We start from the raw sequence: 16,962 nt of genomic DNA on the forward strand, positions 1-16,962 counted from the left end.
GACCACACCAGGTCGTATACGGAAGCCTAAGAACTCTATCTCTTGAGAAAACAGAACAGCTTTCTCTGGATTTAAAGTAAGTCCGGCGGACTTCATTCTACTTAAAAATTCATTAAGAATTTCAAGTAATTCTTCCTGTGTTTCGCTGCCTAATAGGAAATCATCATAATAAGCGATTACCTTTGTGAAATATAGTTCTCCTAGTACCATCTGCATTAATTTTACTAGCGAAAAAGGCATATTTTTTAATCCATAACACCCGACTCTGTATCGGTATATACCTTTATGCGTATTAAAGGCCGTATACTTTCGACTGTCTTGGTGAATTTTTATTTGCGCATAAGCAAATTTAGCGTCCAAGATGACGAACCAATTCTTTCCTCCCAAGTGCGCTAGTGATTCAGTTAAACTAGGTAAAGAACATGATTCCTTAATCGTCATAGCGTTCACCTGGCGCGAGTCCAAAATTAATTTATACGAATTATCACGCTTTTTATGCAAAATGGGGGCGCCTACAAAATCGGAATGGCACTTTTCTATCAAATTATCTGATTCCATTTCGTCTAGAAGCTTCTCCATTATTTTTTTCTTTTCGGTTGAAAGGGGTCTAACCCGAGAATAAATGGGCGGGGGTTGGCAACTCTGATTTCATGTTCTAGTAAATGGGTTAAACCAGGCTTAGTTGAAAATGCTTCCTTATGTGTGAACAGAATATTCTTTAACCTCTCTTTTACACTAGAGTCTATGTTGACTTTACTCAACATTTGGTCTATCAAAACTTCTTTATTTTCTCCTAAAAACAGACTCTCAGAAATCTTCGACTTTTCATTTATATAAGCATCAAAAGCATAAACAGGAGACATATAGTCTTCTATTCTCCAACCGAATAAACCAAATGATAATACTATTTTATTCTTATAAAGAAAATCTCTCCCACATAAAATAGGCTTCGTTAGATAAGGAAGGACAAAGAATTTCTGTTTTACACACTTCCCATAGAAATTGACTTCTACAGTAACGCTTTTATTTACTGAAGTGGAACCTTCTGCCAGAGACAAGTACATTATGTCCCTTTTAACTTTACAACCTTGCTTCTCAAATTCTTCGGCAACTTGTCCGGAAATGAAAGAATAGGAGCTCCCACTGTCCATAAAGAGTAAATAGTCTTTTCCAAAAATACTTGCCTTAATTAAGGGTGGCCTTTCCCATGCTTGTTGGATCCCCCGCCAACAGCTGACCATAAAAAAGTTCTCCGCCTTCTTTTTTCACTCTTCTTAGCCTCCTCGCATGCGAAACTTCTTTCTGTGTCCCTCCCTTCCTGTTTATGGGGGGCACGTGTCCCTTGAGAACTCGGAGGATCACCTTCCCCTCTTTGTTCATTTTTCCTATTGACAGCTGGTTTCTTTCGCTCGTAAGTGGCCTCTGTAGTTTTCTGTTTCTTCTCGGGAATTATAAATCTGGTGAGGTGCTTTTCTTGGTCAAACTTCCACCCAGATTTGCTCAAATGAAGCTGAATTCCAGCATGCTCTAAGAAATTAGCTCCTAAAACAGTGGGGATGGAGGGAGAATCCAAAATATAGAATGGAAAAGAAAAAACTCTCTTCTTCAAACAAAAACGAGGAAAAACTATTTGTTTAGAAATAGTACTTCCGGTTGCCAGAAGAATTTCTTCGTTTATTTCCTTCATTTTAGCTCCATTTTCTATCCATTGTTTAGCAATTTCAGAGCTCGTAAATGAGATTTCACTCCCGCTGTCGAAGAAAATGTCTGTTGATCTACGATAGAAGAAAGCGTATGCATACGGAGAGCATTTCTTGTTATTTGCTACTCTTCTAACGGTTGCAGCAGCAATCTGATCGCCTTTCTTCTCGGATAATTTCTTGAATTTCCTACACTGATTCTTAAAATGCCCTAAAGCATTGCAAAAATGGCAACGTAACTGATCTTTCTTTACAGTTTTTTCACTAATTTGTTCCCTTAAGTTACGTTTAAATAATGCCGGATCTAAAGCCTCAGCTTTAATTTCAGGTACTTTACTAAGATCCTGTGCGTTATTAGAAACAATTGCTAAGTCCTTTCCTACGCTCCCATTTTTATGCAACTTTGCGTAATTTACTTCTTCTAATAAAATAGATTGGATCTTTACAGCATACGCTTCCAATTCTTTAAGCGTGCTGAATTTTCTTTCGTGCATGTAAATTTTAAATTTAGGATGTGACTTACTAATAATCCTATTTACTTGCTCCTCTTCTGACGGTGGGGTTCGAAGTCTACTGTATAGAACTGCCATACTTCTCACAAATTTTGCCATGGATTCCGAAGGCAATTGCACTCTCTGCGCAATTTCTGATTCAATTTCGAGTTCATAATTGAAGCTATAGTATTCTTGTAGAAAGCTATTCTGGAACTCGGAGAAATTCAAAAATGGAGCTTTAAAATTGAACCATTGCTTACTATCCCCGTCTAGTAGATTGGGAACTATCTTATCTAAAATATCTTCCAAAGAGATGTCTCTTCTCTTTGAATAATCCCTTAAGGATTCTATAAATAAAAATGGATTGTCGGTCGTTGATCCGGAAAAATGTGGCAATTGTATTTTTACTTCGTCCACTATTTTCTTACAAGAGCATGTGCTAACTGAGCTTTCCCCGTTTTGACTGTTTGTTTCTACTCTATCATTATTTCTCTCGTTATTCTGACTCATACTCCTAATTAACTGTAGAATTTGTTCTACTTCAATATCTGCTTCTCCTTGTATCTCCAGAGCTTCTTTCAACGCCCTTATATCTATCTGTCCGGCCATGTCGGTTTTTCTTCCTGATCTTAATTTCATAAAAAGGATATGGTATTTTGACTTAAAAAATCCCGGCAAAGAGCCCACAAAATATGTAGTATATCTTTCCTCAACTTATCTAATTAATCTTCAATTCTTCTTTCCTTATGAAACTACCTGGCCTACTTATCGATTCGGCCCTTTCCTTAAGGCACGACTCACTATATATAAATATACTACACATAAAAAAGTATATTAATACGTATGTAATATTATTCAATATCTAGGGGTATGTTTTAACTGGAGATTCTTGTTCCCGGATTCAGGGACTTTTTTATTTTAAAGACAAAACACCATTAATTTGATGATCCTTTTATTTCCAAGATAGATAAACTAATAAGAAGTTTTTAGTAATCGCACACGCAGAGTTATTCCCCCAGAGTCTTCACTGCAAACTCTGAAGTGTTTCTATCAGTATAGGCCCTCGCTCCGAGCCAGTACATACCTAATGTAAATTCTTTAGTCCTCTAAAAGTCCTTTAAATGTTGAGGGTCCTGCGGCATAAGCTTATTGCTGTCCTCACTGATGCAACAGCTCATCTTAGCCTTAAATTTAAAAGCAATTCTCTCACTTGAAGAAAAGCTTGTCCTAGCTACACAGAATCCTCGTATACAAGAAAAACTGTGTTCGGGATGCCTAGCTAAAATCTTTATGAGGATAAAGGTGAGGGTAAGGTAAAAAACAGTCTCTCATTATGAGACAAGAAAATGGCCCTTAAAGTAGGCCGTGCCCTATCCATCGGTCTCTCACTAATGAGACCAGAAAACTTGACCCTTTTACAAGGGCCAATCCCTATCACAGGTTAAGTCAGGAAAACAAAATATACAACAAGTAAAACTATGCAAGGTCTGAGAAATAAATTCTCACCCATAAAATGGATCTAACCCAAAACCGTTTGAGTTCGGGAATATCCTTCATAAGACCTAACCAACAGGTTTAACAAACCATCACCTTAATAAAATCTCACCTAACTATTAAAACATAATTCCTAGCAGGGGAACAAACTTAAGAAAATCGAAAATATCTTAAGAAAAAGTTAACATTTTAAATTATTAAACTATGTATCCTATCTCCCTACTTGGCCGTACGCAAGACCACCTAACCAGCAAGTCTTTTTACTGCATAGCCCTGACAAAAAAAAAAAAAAAAAGTCCTCGAAGTTGACTTAAAAACAAAAGTGGTTGATCCACGTCCACCCAGGACCGAAGGCCTTATGTAGCCATGTGATCCAATGGTTTCTGAAAGAACAACCCTGACCAAGAGAACAGGGATCGCTTATATACGAATCGGGAAACACGTTGCAGAATCTAAATACGAAAAGTTCCCTAGTCAAAAGAAAGAAAAGATCGTTAACTTTGAAAAAAAGGAAGGACGCTAACTACCTCCCCTCCTATATTTTTCCGTTTCTCTGCAACACATGTGGACTAAAACTATAGCTTCTAATGGACCAGTGTTTCTATCTATCTTTAAAACTAAAAGATTCATTGTTAACTATATGAGCTGAAATACTTAAGAAAAATAATTATACAGTTTGCATACAATATTCAGACTAATATACATATATATATGAAATAAATTATTAGCTTCATATTTACACTTAATATATATTAAACACCCAGGCCTGGGAATAAACCTAATATTTATACGTTTGTATATATATATTTATCAAAAAGTACAAATTAAAAAAAAAAGTCATTATTAATATAAATCAAGTAAGTGGCATGGAAATGTCCACTTACACCCCTCTCCAAAAATACGTAACAAAGACTGGATTTCTCTATTTAGCAATTTGCAGTGAAATGAAGGAATTGAAAACGGAACGGTTAGAATTCGCGATTCAAATTATCGTAAAATAATAATCGTTTGTTTCCAGTGCACTGTCGAAGTAAGGAAATTTCATTGTGTTCAGTTCTTGTTTTAATGTTGACATCTTCGTATCTTTCCTGTGGAAAAAAAAAAATGTAAATGGAATCTTCATATGTTCTACATCTTGTTTTTCGCTAAAATCCTTGGATTTTGGAACTAGGGAAGCAAACAGGTTATTCCATGTTGACTGTTCATTTTTATGTGTTACATTGAATGAAGAGAACTGATCCAAGGGATCGATAGTGTTTTAGATGTTATGTGAGTTTGAAATATTTACGCATGTTGATACTAAAATAAAGCACAAATTCTGTGGCGTAATCGATAGAGCGTTCACTTCTGGCGCCAAAGTTTCTGCGTTCAGACCGTGGGTACGCGATATGGAGTTTGTGTCGAATAAACACCAAATGGGTAGATTTTATGAGGGTTCTCGCGTTTCTTCTTCTACTCGCATTCTATATGATACTACATCATTAACTCGATATAATTACCATCTCGCTTGTGGAACGTTAAACTAATGATTTAATGTGATGTATTTGCGATAGTATTTGTTGCCGGAAAATATTTTTTTAAACACCTAAATATGCGAACCTAATGGTTAATACAAACTAATAAAGACATTATTAAGGGAAATCCCAAATGAATAAAAAACAGCCTGAGAATGAGTATATACGCTTTATTATTATCTATTAAGCGCGCGATTGTGTTTCACTATTTATGTGTTTTAGTTTGGCATTTTTATTTATCTTAGTAACTTGTATTCTTTAGGCTAAAGGGGACGGATTATCAAATAAAATGTTTGTGCTCTGCCAGTGGGAAACGAATCGGGACCACGTGTACAAAGGCACATATGTTAGCCACTAGACTAGCGAGGAGTGCTCCAGAACTTTAGTTCGGATGCTTTCCTCAGAATCAAAATAGCATACTACAATCGGAAAAATCTTAAGGATCTTGTTGGATGCGTTAATCGTCACTCAGACATGCTTTGCACTATTTTTTTGTTTGTTTGTTTTGTTTTGTTTTAAAGCAAACAATTTTACTGTGTAGAAAATGTGTAGAGAGGACATTTACGATGATTTTTTTCGCATGTTGTTCTAATGCATTTGGATTTTGGTCTAGATTGTGTTTTTTAACATACAATCGAAGACGTGCAATCTATCGAACGGAAATTGTGATTATAAAACACTGAATAATAGGAAAAAGTCCCTTTCTTGGCAGCTAATATCAGTTCAAGTGTTCCTAATACTGCGTTTTTAAAATACAGTGATACTAGCTATTTCGAAATCGAGGCTGCAAATGAAACTTTGTAGATAATAACAGGAAAAATGATTACAATGTTTTTAGACGCAGCTACTTAATCACACTATTCTGCTATATAAACTTGAGAAATGTGAAATACGAAGAATATCGTTATTTTGAAATTGTGTATGGAATGCAGAGACGTGCGGTGACCCAACAAATCACCCAAGCAGCAATGTACTCAAGTTTTTTTTCTTCATTATTTTTATTTGATAATAATAACATTAGTCAACAAGATTTTGGCACAGAAATGAAAATACCTGACTCTAATAGAACTTTTCACGTAGAATTCGAATCTGCAATCAGTTTTTCTCCATCACCCTCAGTTTCCCCGTGACAGAGGGATTTTCGGGAAATTTCCCCTCAAATTTCTTTTTTTTTTTTATATATATATATATATACCTGTAGCTCGGGTACCCTTAGGTGTATAAACACAAAATTGTATTGTATGTTAGTTTGATTTATACTTAATAAGCCCTCTAAGTTTCACAAGAATCGCATTATTCTTTCTAGAGAAATAAACATATTTATATAAAAATATGCTATGTGTACTGTTCTCATATATATTTACAGTTACTTATTCCTTATTTATATGTCAACGTCATCCGACACCTGTCATGAAAGTGAGAAAATTCCCTGCGAAAGGTTAGGGAGAAGTCAGGGAAATAGATTTCTCCAGATCAGTAGGAACCTTGAAAAAGCAATATCTGATGAAGATATAGCACTAAGGAGACTATGTGAAACATCAGATCGAGAAAATTTATCAAGAATCGAGAATAAGTTGCAATAAGAAAGGAAAATTTAAAGTTTTCTAAATTTGATAAATGTTCTTGAATAACAGATATTCCATTTCTGACTGATGCTTCAACATAGTATGGAAAACGAGGCAGATCTGACTTTTTTTTTCGTTAACGGTATTGACAAATCGTGACGAGTAATTCCATCGTATTGGGCAGATTTGTGGTAAACGTCGACCTAGAAATTCATCCAAAAATTGTGCGCGCTTTGCCGATTTGAAGAAAAATTTGTAAACCCACTAAGGGTAGCAAAAAAGATAATACATTCAGAAACACTTCAAGCACTTTGGAGCAGTGTTAAATTTTTAAACAGCATCTATAGCAGTGAACAAAGAGAGCTTGTGGCACCATGTAATGAAGAGCCAATTACTTCACCCTATGCAGGTTTTTTTTTTTTTCCGCAATTTGAAAATTCTTCAATATACTTAATATAAGATTAGAAAGTGATGTCGTTATTTTGTCCTCACATTTTAAAAGCATACATTTTTTTAGCACCATTACTTTAATCGTATATTGATAAACAAAATAAAAGTGTAATTTTTTCGAGACGTCAGTTGTCCTATTAGCTAATATGGTAAAAAGGATTTTTCTAATTACTTGTTAATTTTTTTAAGTGCACTAGTAACACCTTTGAATACTGTGGAAGTCTCCAAATGATTTCTTTAGAAGAGAGTCATACTTGACAGTGTAGTCTAATGATCTAAATAATTATCGCGGTTGTTGGACATTTTCGATTCATCGTCCCTCTTGAGTGTAAGTTCCAGTTTTGTAAGTAGAGAAACGGTGTTTATAAGCGTTCTCAAAATGTCTCCATTTCGTTTTACCTTTTTATTATATAGGCTAATGTTGTGTCATTTTATTGGTTTGGTCACCTAGTTCATTCAGTTTTAATGTGCGCAGTTCCTAAAGTTGCGAATGTAATAGAAATACGAAGATATGAAATATATTGACCACATATTGCTTTAGTTAACTTGATTACTCTCTAGTTGTAAAAATGAAGTTTCTGTCATAGTGAAGCAACAAACAATTCCAGCGAAGTAGTATGTTAGACTTAACACTTCTAATAAGCCAATTTCATGTTTCTTAATGACAAGAATAATTCTCATGTATTCTGAACATGACAAGTGATGTTCTGTTGCTGAATTAAATTTGGCAATGCAGAATTTTTTTTAGATTGTTTTTCTCTTGGAATATTATTCGGAAAACAGTTTTTCTAACAAATCGGTTATAATATCATCGAGTATGTTCAAACCTTTTGCTGCACTTACACAGTACACGAGAAGAACAGAGAGAGAGAAAAAACAGGCGGCCAAAGCATACACCAGAAGGGTAGGGCCACCAGAAGCGGCCAAAGCATACAGCCCAGTAAGACGACTTAGAACTTGGTTACAGACTAGCGAAATAGTTACAGTATAGTTCGCGCTTCGTGCTTGAGGCTTCTCTCATTTTTTAGAAGCTATACCGACGTCGAGTTGTCATGACAATGATCCATCCAGCCTTGATAGAGAGCAGTCCGGTTTATGTATATCGGTGGTCACGGTTTTTCACAGTGGAGTATTGCCTAGCTCCTGAGAGAGGGAGTGATTCATGTAGGCTGTGCAGTGTAGAGATGCGCATTCTCGCCTAACGTGTGATACAAAATAAGATTTAGAGTTGTTTGAAGATTTAATTATTAAATAAACAAACAAAGTTTAAGCATGGATTTATAATCGTTCTTATAAGGATAAAAATAAGAAATGAAAATTATTTATTTTCATTTAGTCAAGCGATGCCCAATTTGTGCTTGATTTGGTTGGGTGGACTGCACGTCACTGATATAATACGTAAGCGCTTGGAAAGATAGCAGTATTTAAAATTCTTTCTTCAATCCTCAGTCGTGTTATATGTATTTTGTAGTTGGTTGGATTGCAGTTTAGTGTCCCTTCGGGAGCGAGACGTGGGCTTAATGTGGGATTTGAGCGGTATAGCCATGAGGGAGCTCCATGGATTTCGTAGTGATTAGCACATTATATGTGTCGATTTTCGCAGGATTTTGCGTGGGGATTACGGTGGCTCAGTGGTAGAGCACTTACCTCTGGTGCGTGGGGTCCCTGGTTTGATCCCCGATCAAGTGTTCGTGATAGACAACATCGTGTCCGTGAGTATTCCCGTTTTCTCCCACATTCTCATTCTATTAATTCTTCATCATCATTTACTTGCCTTAATCACGCTAAGTGGGAGATAAAATGCTTCCTTCAATAGAAAGGAAGATTTTCCACGTCGTTAGCCTATAGCAGATACATCATGCACTACTACTTTGTGATGCAACTTTCACATTCCTATGCTGTGCCTGTCCTGAACTGTTCCCTTTAGATTTTGTATATATATATGGAAACTTATCAGCCTCTGGATGTAAATAAAATAAGGCGCGTTAACGGCTACATATGCTGAAAAGGTCCCTGAAATTACCAATTGTGAGGGATTTCTCAAGGAAGGTAGATGGTCCATAAATATCCATGCATAATGTGTTTGACGTGAATATCAACATTTTCATTATTTGTTTTGTGCGAAGATGTGGAAAATAGGGTTATTAACTGAGAATCTTCAATAAAGTTGAAACTCGAACTCCTTGCGTTTAGGTAATGTGATATTCTAAGGTGCGGTTTTATTAATAGGAAACAAAACTCTCAAGATATTTTTCTTCTTTCATGTGACAAAAATAGTTTCCATTCCATAAGAATACTGTGATATATTTGGATTCTACTTAAAAGTTCCGGATTCTTAAATAGGCGAATGTAACATGCTTGCAGCAGATATAAGTAGTTTAATTTTTGGTCCCTATGGATCGACTATAATATTTTGTAATAATAAGGAAAACGCTGTTCAGAAAAGTATTAAGGAAATTTTAAAAAACCTTGAAATAATGATCGAACATTTACAACAAAATCCCATTTTGTAACTAATCTATAATTCAATGTATCTGCATGTTATTTTTATTTAATTTACGTTTTGTGTCGTTAACAGGTGAACCCAGCAGCTTGCAGCAGTTATGCAGAATAGAAATTAGACGATGGATGAAGAAGAAAGTGACAAAAAAAGTATCTCTGAAAGAAGTTGTAAGAAATTTTAAATTGCCTGAACCTGTGAATCAATATATTCTATACAAGGAACATTGTTCATATACTCCTCCATTTGTTGATATTGAAACTTTTGAGAAGGAATTTCCAATGGAAGAAATGAGTGAGGAGCAAACAGAGTCGAATGATGATTGGAGTGATTCTGAATCGAGTGATTCAAGTTATCAAGAATTTGTTCTGTATGATCCTTCTTGGGAAATATATTAGAGTTTAGTGTTGTATGTTAGGCTGATTCCTACAACAGAAACAGAGACAATATTCAAACATTTGTGACGAAATACTGAATCTTCTATAGTTTGGGATTCAGCTGTGATAATCTTTTATGTCTTTCTTAAATATGTTCTAATCATTAAAATGTCAGAACGAATTGTATAATTGTAATATGATCAAAGCCATCGATAAGTATTTGAAAATAATATTTTTTTATCTGAAGTAAATAAAAATAAGTACAAGAATTTTAATTTGTGAAATATTATTCAGTAAAAGTGTATTTATATCATGTTCTGCTCGTATTCGGAGTGATTGTGTTTCTAAGGAGAAATAGAGACAGAGAGGGAAAGATTTAATATATTACATGAATGTATGCTTTCGTGAAACCAAAGGGTTGGTACCCATGGTTCCAGGGCGCGGGTACTGGTTCAAAATTTCTGGTTGACTCAGCACCATGAGAAAATAGGAAAACTACTGACTTCAAACAATGAAATGTATACTAAAATAAAACGATACACAGATCACATCGTACCTAACTAAATACTACCTGGCCATCCATGTACCTTTCAGAATTTTGACGCAGCACGTTTGTACTTTGTACCATGGATTTATTACAGAGGTGCATATCGTGGGGTTCCAGTTAGTCCGAACTCCCCACGAAGTTTCGAGACCATATTTATATTTCCAGAATATAATATTATTGAACTTGTGCGGATAATTGCTTGTGTGAACCTGAAGGTTTGAATCTATGGCTTTCTGTGATCTTCACCAGCACTGGCTTTTATCAACAATATATATACATCGTTATTTTCTAAGAAATACAGAAGACAGTGTACAGATTGTTGATCCTTCGAACTGTAAATAGATAATTTTGTTTCAGTCGAAAGCTCTCTGTCCTAGGTACACGATATTGTAAATATTGTGTGTTCCTAAATGGCTGTTTATTACCCTGGTTTTATATAAAGTATCAGTTGATATGACTACGGAACTCACGCAGCACCCGATCTAATAGACAAGAAGTGATCCACCTTGTATTTGCCGTTGGTTATGAGTATGAATTTCTTGATTCGTGTATTGGTGCAACTTCCTCCTTTCGAAGCTAACCTATCAAGATAACTCACCGCATTGCCGTAACGCCTCCTCCGAAAGAAGCAGTCTGTAAAAGTGAAATCTGTCATTTGGTAATTGTGGACAATATTCTCAAGATAAGAGCGTCTCAGTGCTACCGTATATTAAAACTGTGAAATCTACAAAGATCTTTGTGATCGAAGTTTATTACTCGATGCAAATAATTACCAATTTCCGGTAAGTATAGTGGGTTATTCCATGGAGAATCATCAGATGATGGTTTCATCATGGTCATGGAATTGGATTAAAATTTGCATAGTTATTAGTTAGACCAAAATAAGTTCAGACGTAGAATATTACCTCCCACCTCCTACTCTGGGCTTAGACAAGCCCCCTCCCAAAGTTGTAATGGCGTCATTTTTTTTTTTTTTTTGTTAAAAACATCCGTTTTTTGTTTTTTTCTTTTTCTTTTTTTAAATTGTTTTATGGAGTCCTGAACTGAATATACACACAACTAAAAATAAGGTTTTATTTTGAAGGTAAAGCATTGCGCTTCCAGTACAAAATATTAGTTCGATCATATGAATTACGATTGGAAAGATAGTGCGGCCAAACTTGTTGAACATTTTGATTATTTTGCGTATATTCAATATTTCATATCTCTTTACTGAATCACTAGCGTCATTTCAGATTTGTCAGGGGAGGGGAGCAAGAAAATTCACGGACATAGGAATTTCACATTCTTTATTAGGATATTACTATGGAACTTATTAAATAGAATGTCGACGCCCTTGGAAGTCGAAGAATTAACTTATCGATATATATATATAAGAATTCTTCGAAACGGTTTTGTGATGGTGCACCCCACCATTCCAGACACAAACATGAATATAAATATTCCCAAGATGGCGAAAGACACATATTTAAAAAATAAAAACGAGTAACTTCAGTAAACTATGAAAAAACATGCAATTTTCTCCAGATACCTCCTTTCAAAATTTTTGGCGTTGCTCTTGTTTCAGCTGAGACATGTACCTAAAACACTCTCTGCATGCACTTGAACAGGCAATCTTCCAGAAAATTTTCTACATAGGAAAGGGGAAAATCAAAGTATAAGGTGGCTTCACTAATTCCTAAAGTACAAGTATCCTTCTCAAGAGTGAGTGTAATCGCAATTTTTATTACATTATGATCGGGGGAAGAGGGGAATTGGTGAACTTCGAAGAACCTACAGAACGTATTCCTGGAAGAAACACAGCAACTGAATAATTTGATGCTTAACCTATTTATATATATATATATATATATATATATATATAGAGAGAGAGAGAGAGAGAGAGAGAGAGAGAGAGAGAGGCAAGGCGTGAGGGGAGACAGCGTCTACCCGTTAGAATTTCATGTGCATTAAGTTTAGGTCTTCTTCTATCCTAAAGTTTCCTATAATTTATTTATTTTCCCTTTTTTTCTTTCTTTCTTTTCTTTTTTTTTCAAGTTGAAAGTAGATCTTTATTCACAAAGACAGATCGTTGACCGTCTCGCGGAACCGTGAACATTATCCCTGTGTTAGATCCACATTCCTTACATCAACCTATAGAAGCGTAGGAGTACGAGCCATGCGTGATTAAAGGGCCAAGTAAATACTCGCTTTATACAACCTGTCAGAAGACGGTAGCCTCTCCGTCTTTTCAGGGTTGGCAGTCTAGTTTATTTTAAGATAGATTTGTAAGCGCCAGAAACACGCTACTTTCTTGTTGTTTATTTTAAATCACCTTTCGAGCTCTCTTTTTAAAATGTTAAATAATTGTAACATGCTGTTGAAGAATGATTTCTTTTTACTCATTTTGTCGGTTTGTTTGTCTGTCTAATATCCTACAAAAGAAAGTAGCGGAAATTATTGTGTATTTCGCCTTCGCGAGAGTGGCAAGTAGAAGTGAAATGATTACGGCGTTTAATTGGATGTATGTTACTGGATGTGTTAATGTGGATGTGTGTGTCTCTCTTTCTTTGGATGTGTGTTTACATTACGCTGTATTATAAATCCCTAACGTACAATGCTTCGAAAATTTCTATGAAGTTTAGCATTCCTTTTTAGCAAAAAGTTTATATAAGACGTGGAGCTACAGATTAAGGTGGAATTAGAACCACTGTAGTGCGTTGGAATTGTCAACCTCTCCAAATAGGAATCGAACCCGGAATTACGTACGTTAATGGCTCCCACACTAGCCACTATACCAGCGAGAAGAGCTGTTTCGAAAATGATGGTTACCAGCTCATTTAAAGAAACTATTCTCACTATCGTGTGCAAATCACTGAATGGATTTTAATAACTTATAATAAAATAATTTTCAGCGAACTTTGATACTTGCGAACGAGATTCTTTTCCCCTCAATTTCCTTCACACCAAAGCAAGTTGAACTAGTATTGAAAAATAACCTTAATGTTTTAGTTTTATGTCGCTATGCTGCGGCAGAAAGCTATCGTTTGCGTAAGGCTGCTCAGGAAATACAATTTGAATTTTACAACTCTATTAATTTACCTACAAGGATGTTACAGGATAAATTGAAGGACAACGGGACTCACTAATACATTGAATATATACGTCAGGCTTGCCAGCGATCTGGAAAACCTGAAAAACCTGGAAATGTCAGGGAAACTTGGAAAATCTGGAAATGTCAGGGAATTTTGTATACTGATGTTAATTTCTTTAGAGAACTTACTACCTGATTGAAGGCTGTTCCCAGTAATGACTTTTGTGGATACCTGGTCTCTAGGTACCAGACAAAGCTGGGGAAATTTGCTGCTCTGAAGTTTTTCTTGCGAATTGTATGAACCTTATTTGGTAATATATTTTTCTTTTCAGTAAGTGGACAATTCTCATTCAATTTCGTGTAGTGGATTACCTTCAATGTTCAAAGCTGTATTTCCTGACAGCAGCATTACTAAACAGTTGTTATTTGGAAAAATCAAAAGCACCTTACATAAAAGTGAAATTAATGGACATACTAAAAACGGCATAATATTTTGTGTTGTGTTTTGACGAATCTTTAAATAGAATTATGCACAAAAAGCAGATGAATTTGACAGTCAGATTTTGGGGTAGAAACTTGAAACAAGTATCAACCAGTTATATTAATTCAATATTTCTTGAACACTCAACAGGATTTACCCAAGAAATTTAAGGTTTTGTGTGGGTTGCCATTATCAAAAATCGTACAGATATCAACGGACGGCCCCAATGTGAATTGAAAATTTTTAGCGGATCTGGTTTGTGAGGTGGACTTCATGTCATTCTTGAAGCATTTCATTCTGGTCATCAATAGACTAAGTGGAATTTAAATGGGCTTCTGAAAGATTTGTACAAACCCTTCAAAAACAGTCCTGCACGTCGAGCAGATTTTTCATCATGTACTGGAAAACAAATTTTTTCTAAATTCTGTCAGATTAGATGGACTGAAAATGCCATTGTTGCAAAGTGTACAATAGATTTATTTGTTTCCTGATACTAAGAAATACATGCAACAGTACAAAAATAATCTTCCTAAACACCTCGAAATTGCCTCTGTTCAAAAGGCAATCAATGATCCTTTAACACTAAGTTAGCATTTTTTGTTTCCCTTGCAGAAGATCCAGATTTTTGAGAAGATTCTATTCAGATCAACCTTTAGCACTAATTTGTTATCCTAGAGTGAAGAATTAATCCAAAGAGCCATGAACAGATTTGTTAAGACAGAGACTTTTCAGAAAGCAGATTCTGTTTTGAAATTACTTCGAGTGGATGTGAATCATATGGATTAGTTGGTTGTTTGTTCCAAGGTCGACGTTGGTTTTGCTGCAAAGAAATTTTTAGAACAGAATATAGTTAATGGGCGTTGTAAACTGGAGTTCTTGCTTACATGTAGAAACTTTGTCAGGAACAACTTCAAAAATTATTGAAAAATGCCCATTAAAACACAAAATAATGCAAAATCTGTCAAGTCTTATTCCAAATAAAATTTGTAATAAGCAAAGTGTAAGCGAAGGGAAAATGTATAATGTTCTTCAGTAACTCCATAACAAGAATATAGTTGTAGCTGCCAAAGCTGAAAAAGTAAGACATCAATTTTCCAAATCATGTGTTTCAGCAATAAAAGAGATGATGATTTTGAATCATTTAATGTATATACATATAGGTTAAATGTATTTTATTGCAATCTACTTGATAATTGTGAATTCGGTGATTTGTGGAACACAATTACAATGTTACTTGTCCTTTCCCATGAAGATACTTCCGTTGAGGATTTCCTAGTTAACAATGACATGCTGGTGGAAAATATGCATGAAGAATCTTTGGTAAGTTTACGAGTTGTTCATGATACTATACAATGTGCTGGAGAGCCCCTTGGTATCTATATAGACAAAAATGCTTCAGTACATACGTGGATCATATGCACGTTATGAAGAAGCCATGCAAAGGAAAAGGACGAAAACCACAGCAAACGAATTAAAGAAAAAGGAAAATAAGCGCATAGCTGAACAGATGACCATTTTAGAGAAAAAGGATGCAAAATTTTCATTGGAAACTTCCATTGAATGCAAAATTTGAAACTTGAAATTGAAACCTTGAAAGCATCTGCAAGGTAGAGAATTGTGGAAACTAAGAAAATATGCAGTATTAATTTCTTTAGTGTGAAGTTCCATAACAGAAATTATTTATGTAGACTGCAATCATAAGTACGGTACTGTAATTTTATTGTAATGAAAGAGATGTATCAAAGCTGTAAATCTTATTAATTGTGTATTTACAGAAAGGAAAAAAAAAAGTAAATGGAAGGCAGTGAGTGGATGTTGAGGAGAACTTTCCATTTATTCTTCTTTGGAGGAAAGAATTATGTCTGAAAAATAATAAATCTTGCCTGGAAAACCTGAAGTTGTCAGGGAAAATCGATTTGAAAAATCCCTGGCAACCCTGTACGTAGATGGAGGGCAATGGCGGATTTAGATATTTTGCGGCCTAGGCAACTTATGGTCGAAGGCCCCTTCGTCTGTCACGGCACCACTTCCTGATATGCTATCAACTAATGAAATTGTTCCAAAGGCTGATTTTTTCTTTCGCGGTCCTTCTGAGCTCAGCGACCCTAGACAGTTTGCCTAGTCGCAAAATTCACTTTGATGGAGGGAATAATGGGAATATTTTTATCCATGCTGCATTTTCTGGTGTCCTGCAGATGGGCTACTTATAAAACTGTGATCGAAACGATCAGGACTTCGTAAACTTCGTAATTTTATTGGATGACGTACTTGACCATACATGTTTTAAAAATTCAAGGGCAGGGCTCTGAAGTGCGGTACACAAGGGTGTTGTCCGGGTCGCCCTATGCGAAGGCCGTCGCTGATGAACCCCGATCATTCATACCTTTATGTTTTGAGTTTTCATTATTATTTGCCATATATGTATTTGCTCTTTTTCTTTGAGTATAAAGTATAAAATTTCGTAACTAGTTGATTTTATACATATAGTGGCTGGATGGCTTGGACTACCATTAACCTTTATAGCACTTGTACATTGTTGTTGTTGTTATTATTATTATTATTATTATTATTATTATTATTATTATTATTATTATTATTATTATTATTATTATTATTATTGGAGTCTAATTTCTTCGTTATTATACATTCTTCAAAGTAAAAGAAAACCTTACAACACACTTTCCTTTTATCAAGTAGATATAAATGATTTGCTCTTTATTAGAAATAATTTATTTTATCTTATTAGTTTTTATGGGAAAAGGGTCGT

General features: G+C 35.1%; 1 protein-coding gene across 2 annotated transcripts in view; it reads left to right on the forward strand.

Moving 5' to 3' along the window:
- Nucleotides 1-10,369, forward strand: part of LOC145686457 (uncharacterized) — a 114,569-nt gene extending 104,200 nt beyond the window's left edge. For both annotated transcript variants that reach the window (XM_081759773.1, XM_081759774.1), the window contains exon 12: nt 9,796-10,369. In XM_081759773.1, the coding sequence (XP_081615899.1) occupies nt 9,796-10,115 (320 nt within the window). In that variant the 3' untranslated portion in view covers nt 10,116-10,369. The remainder of the gene's footprint in view (nt 1-9,795) is intronic.
- The last annotated feature ends 6,593 nt before the right edge of the window (nt 10,370-16,962 follow it).

Source organism: Thermobia domestica, chromosome 5 (assembly GCF_964235325.1).
Source record: "Thermobia domestica chromosome 5, izTheDome1.hap1.1, whole genome shotgun sequence".
NCBI classification, from domain to species: domain Eukaryota; kingdom Metazoa; phylum Arthropoda; class Insecta; order Zygentoma; family Lepismatidae; genus Thermobia; species Thermobia domestica.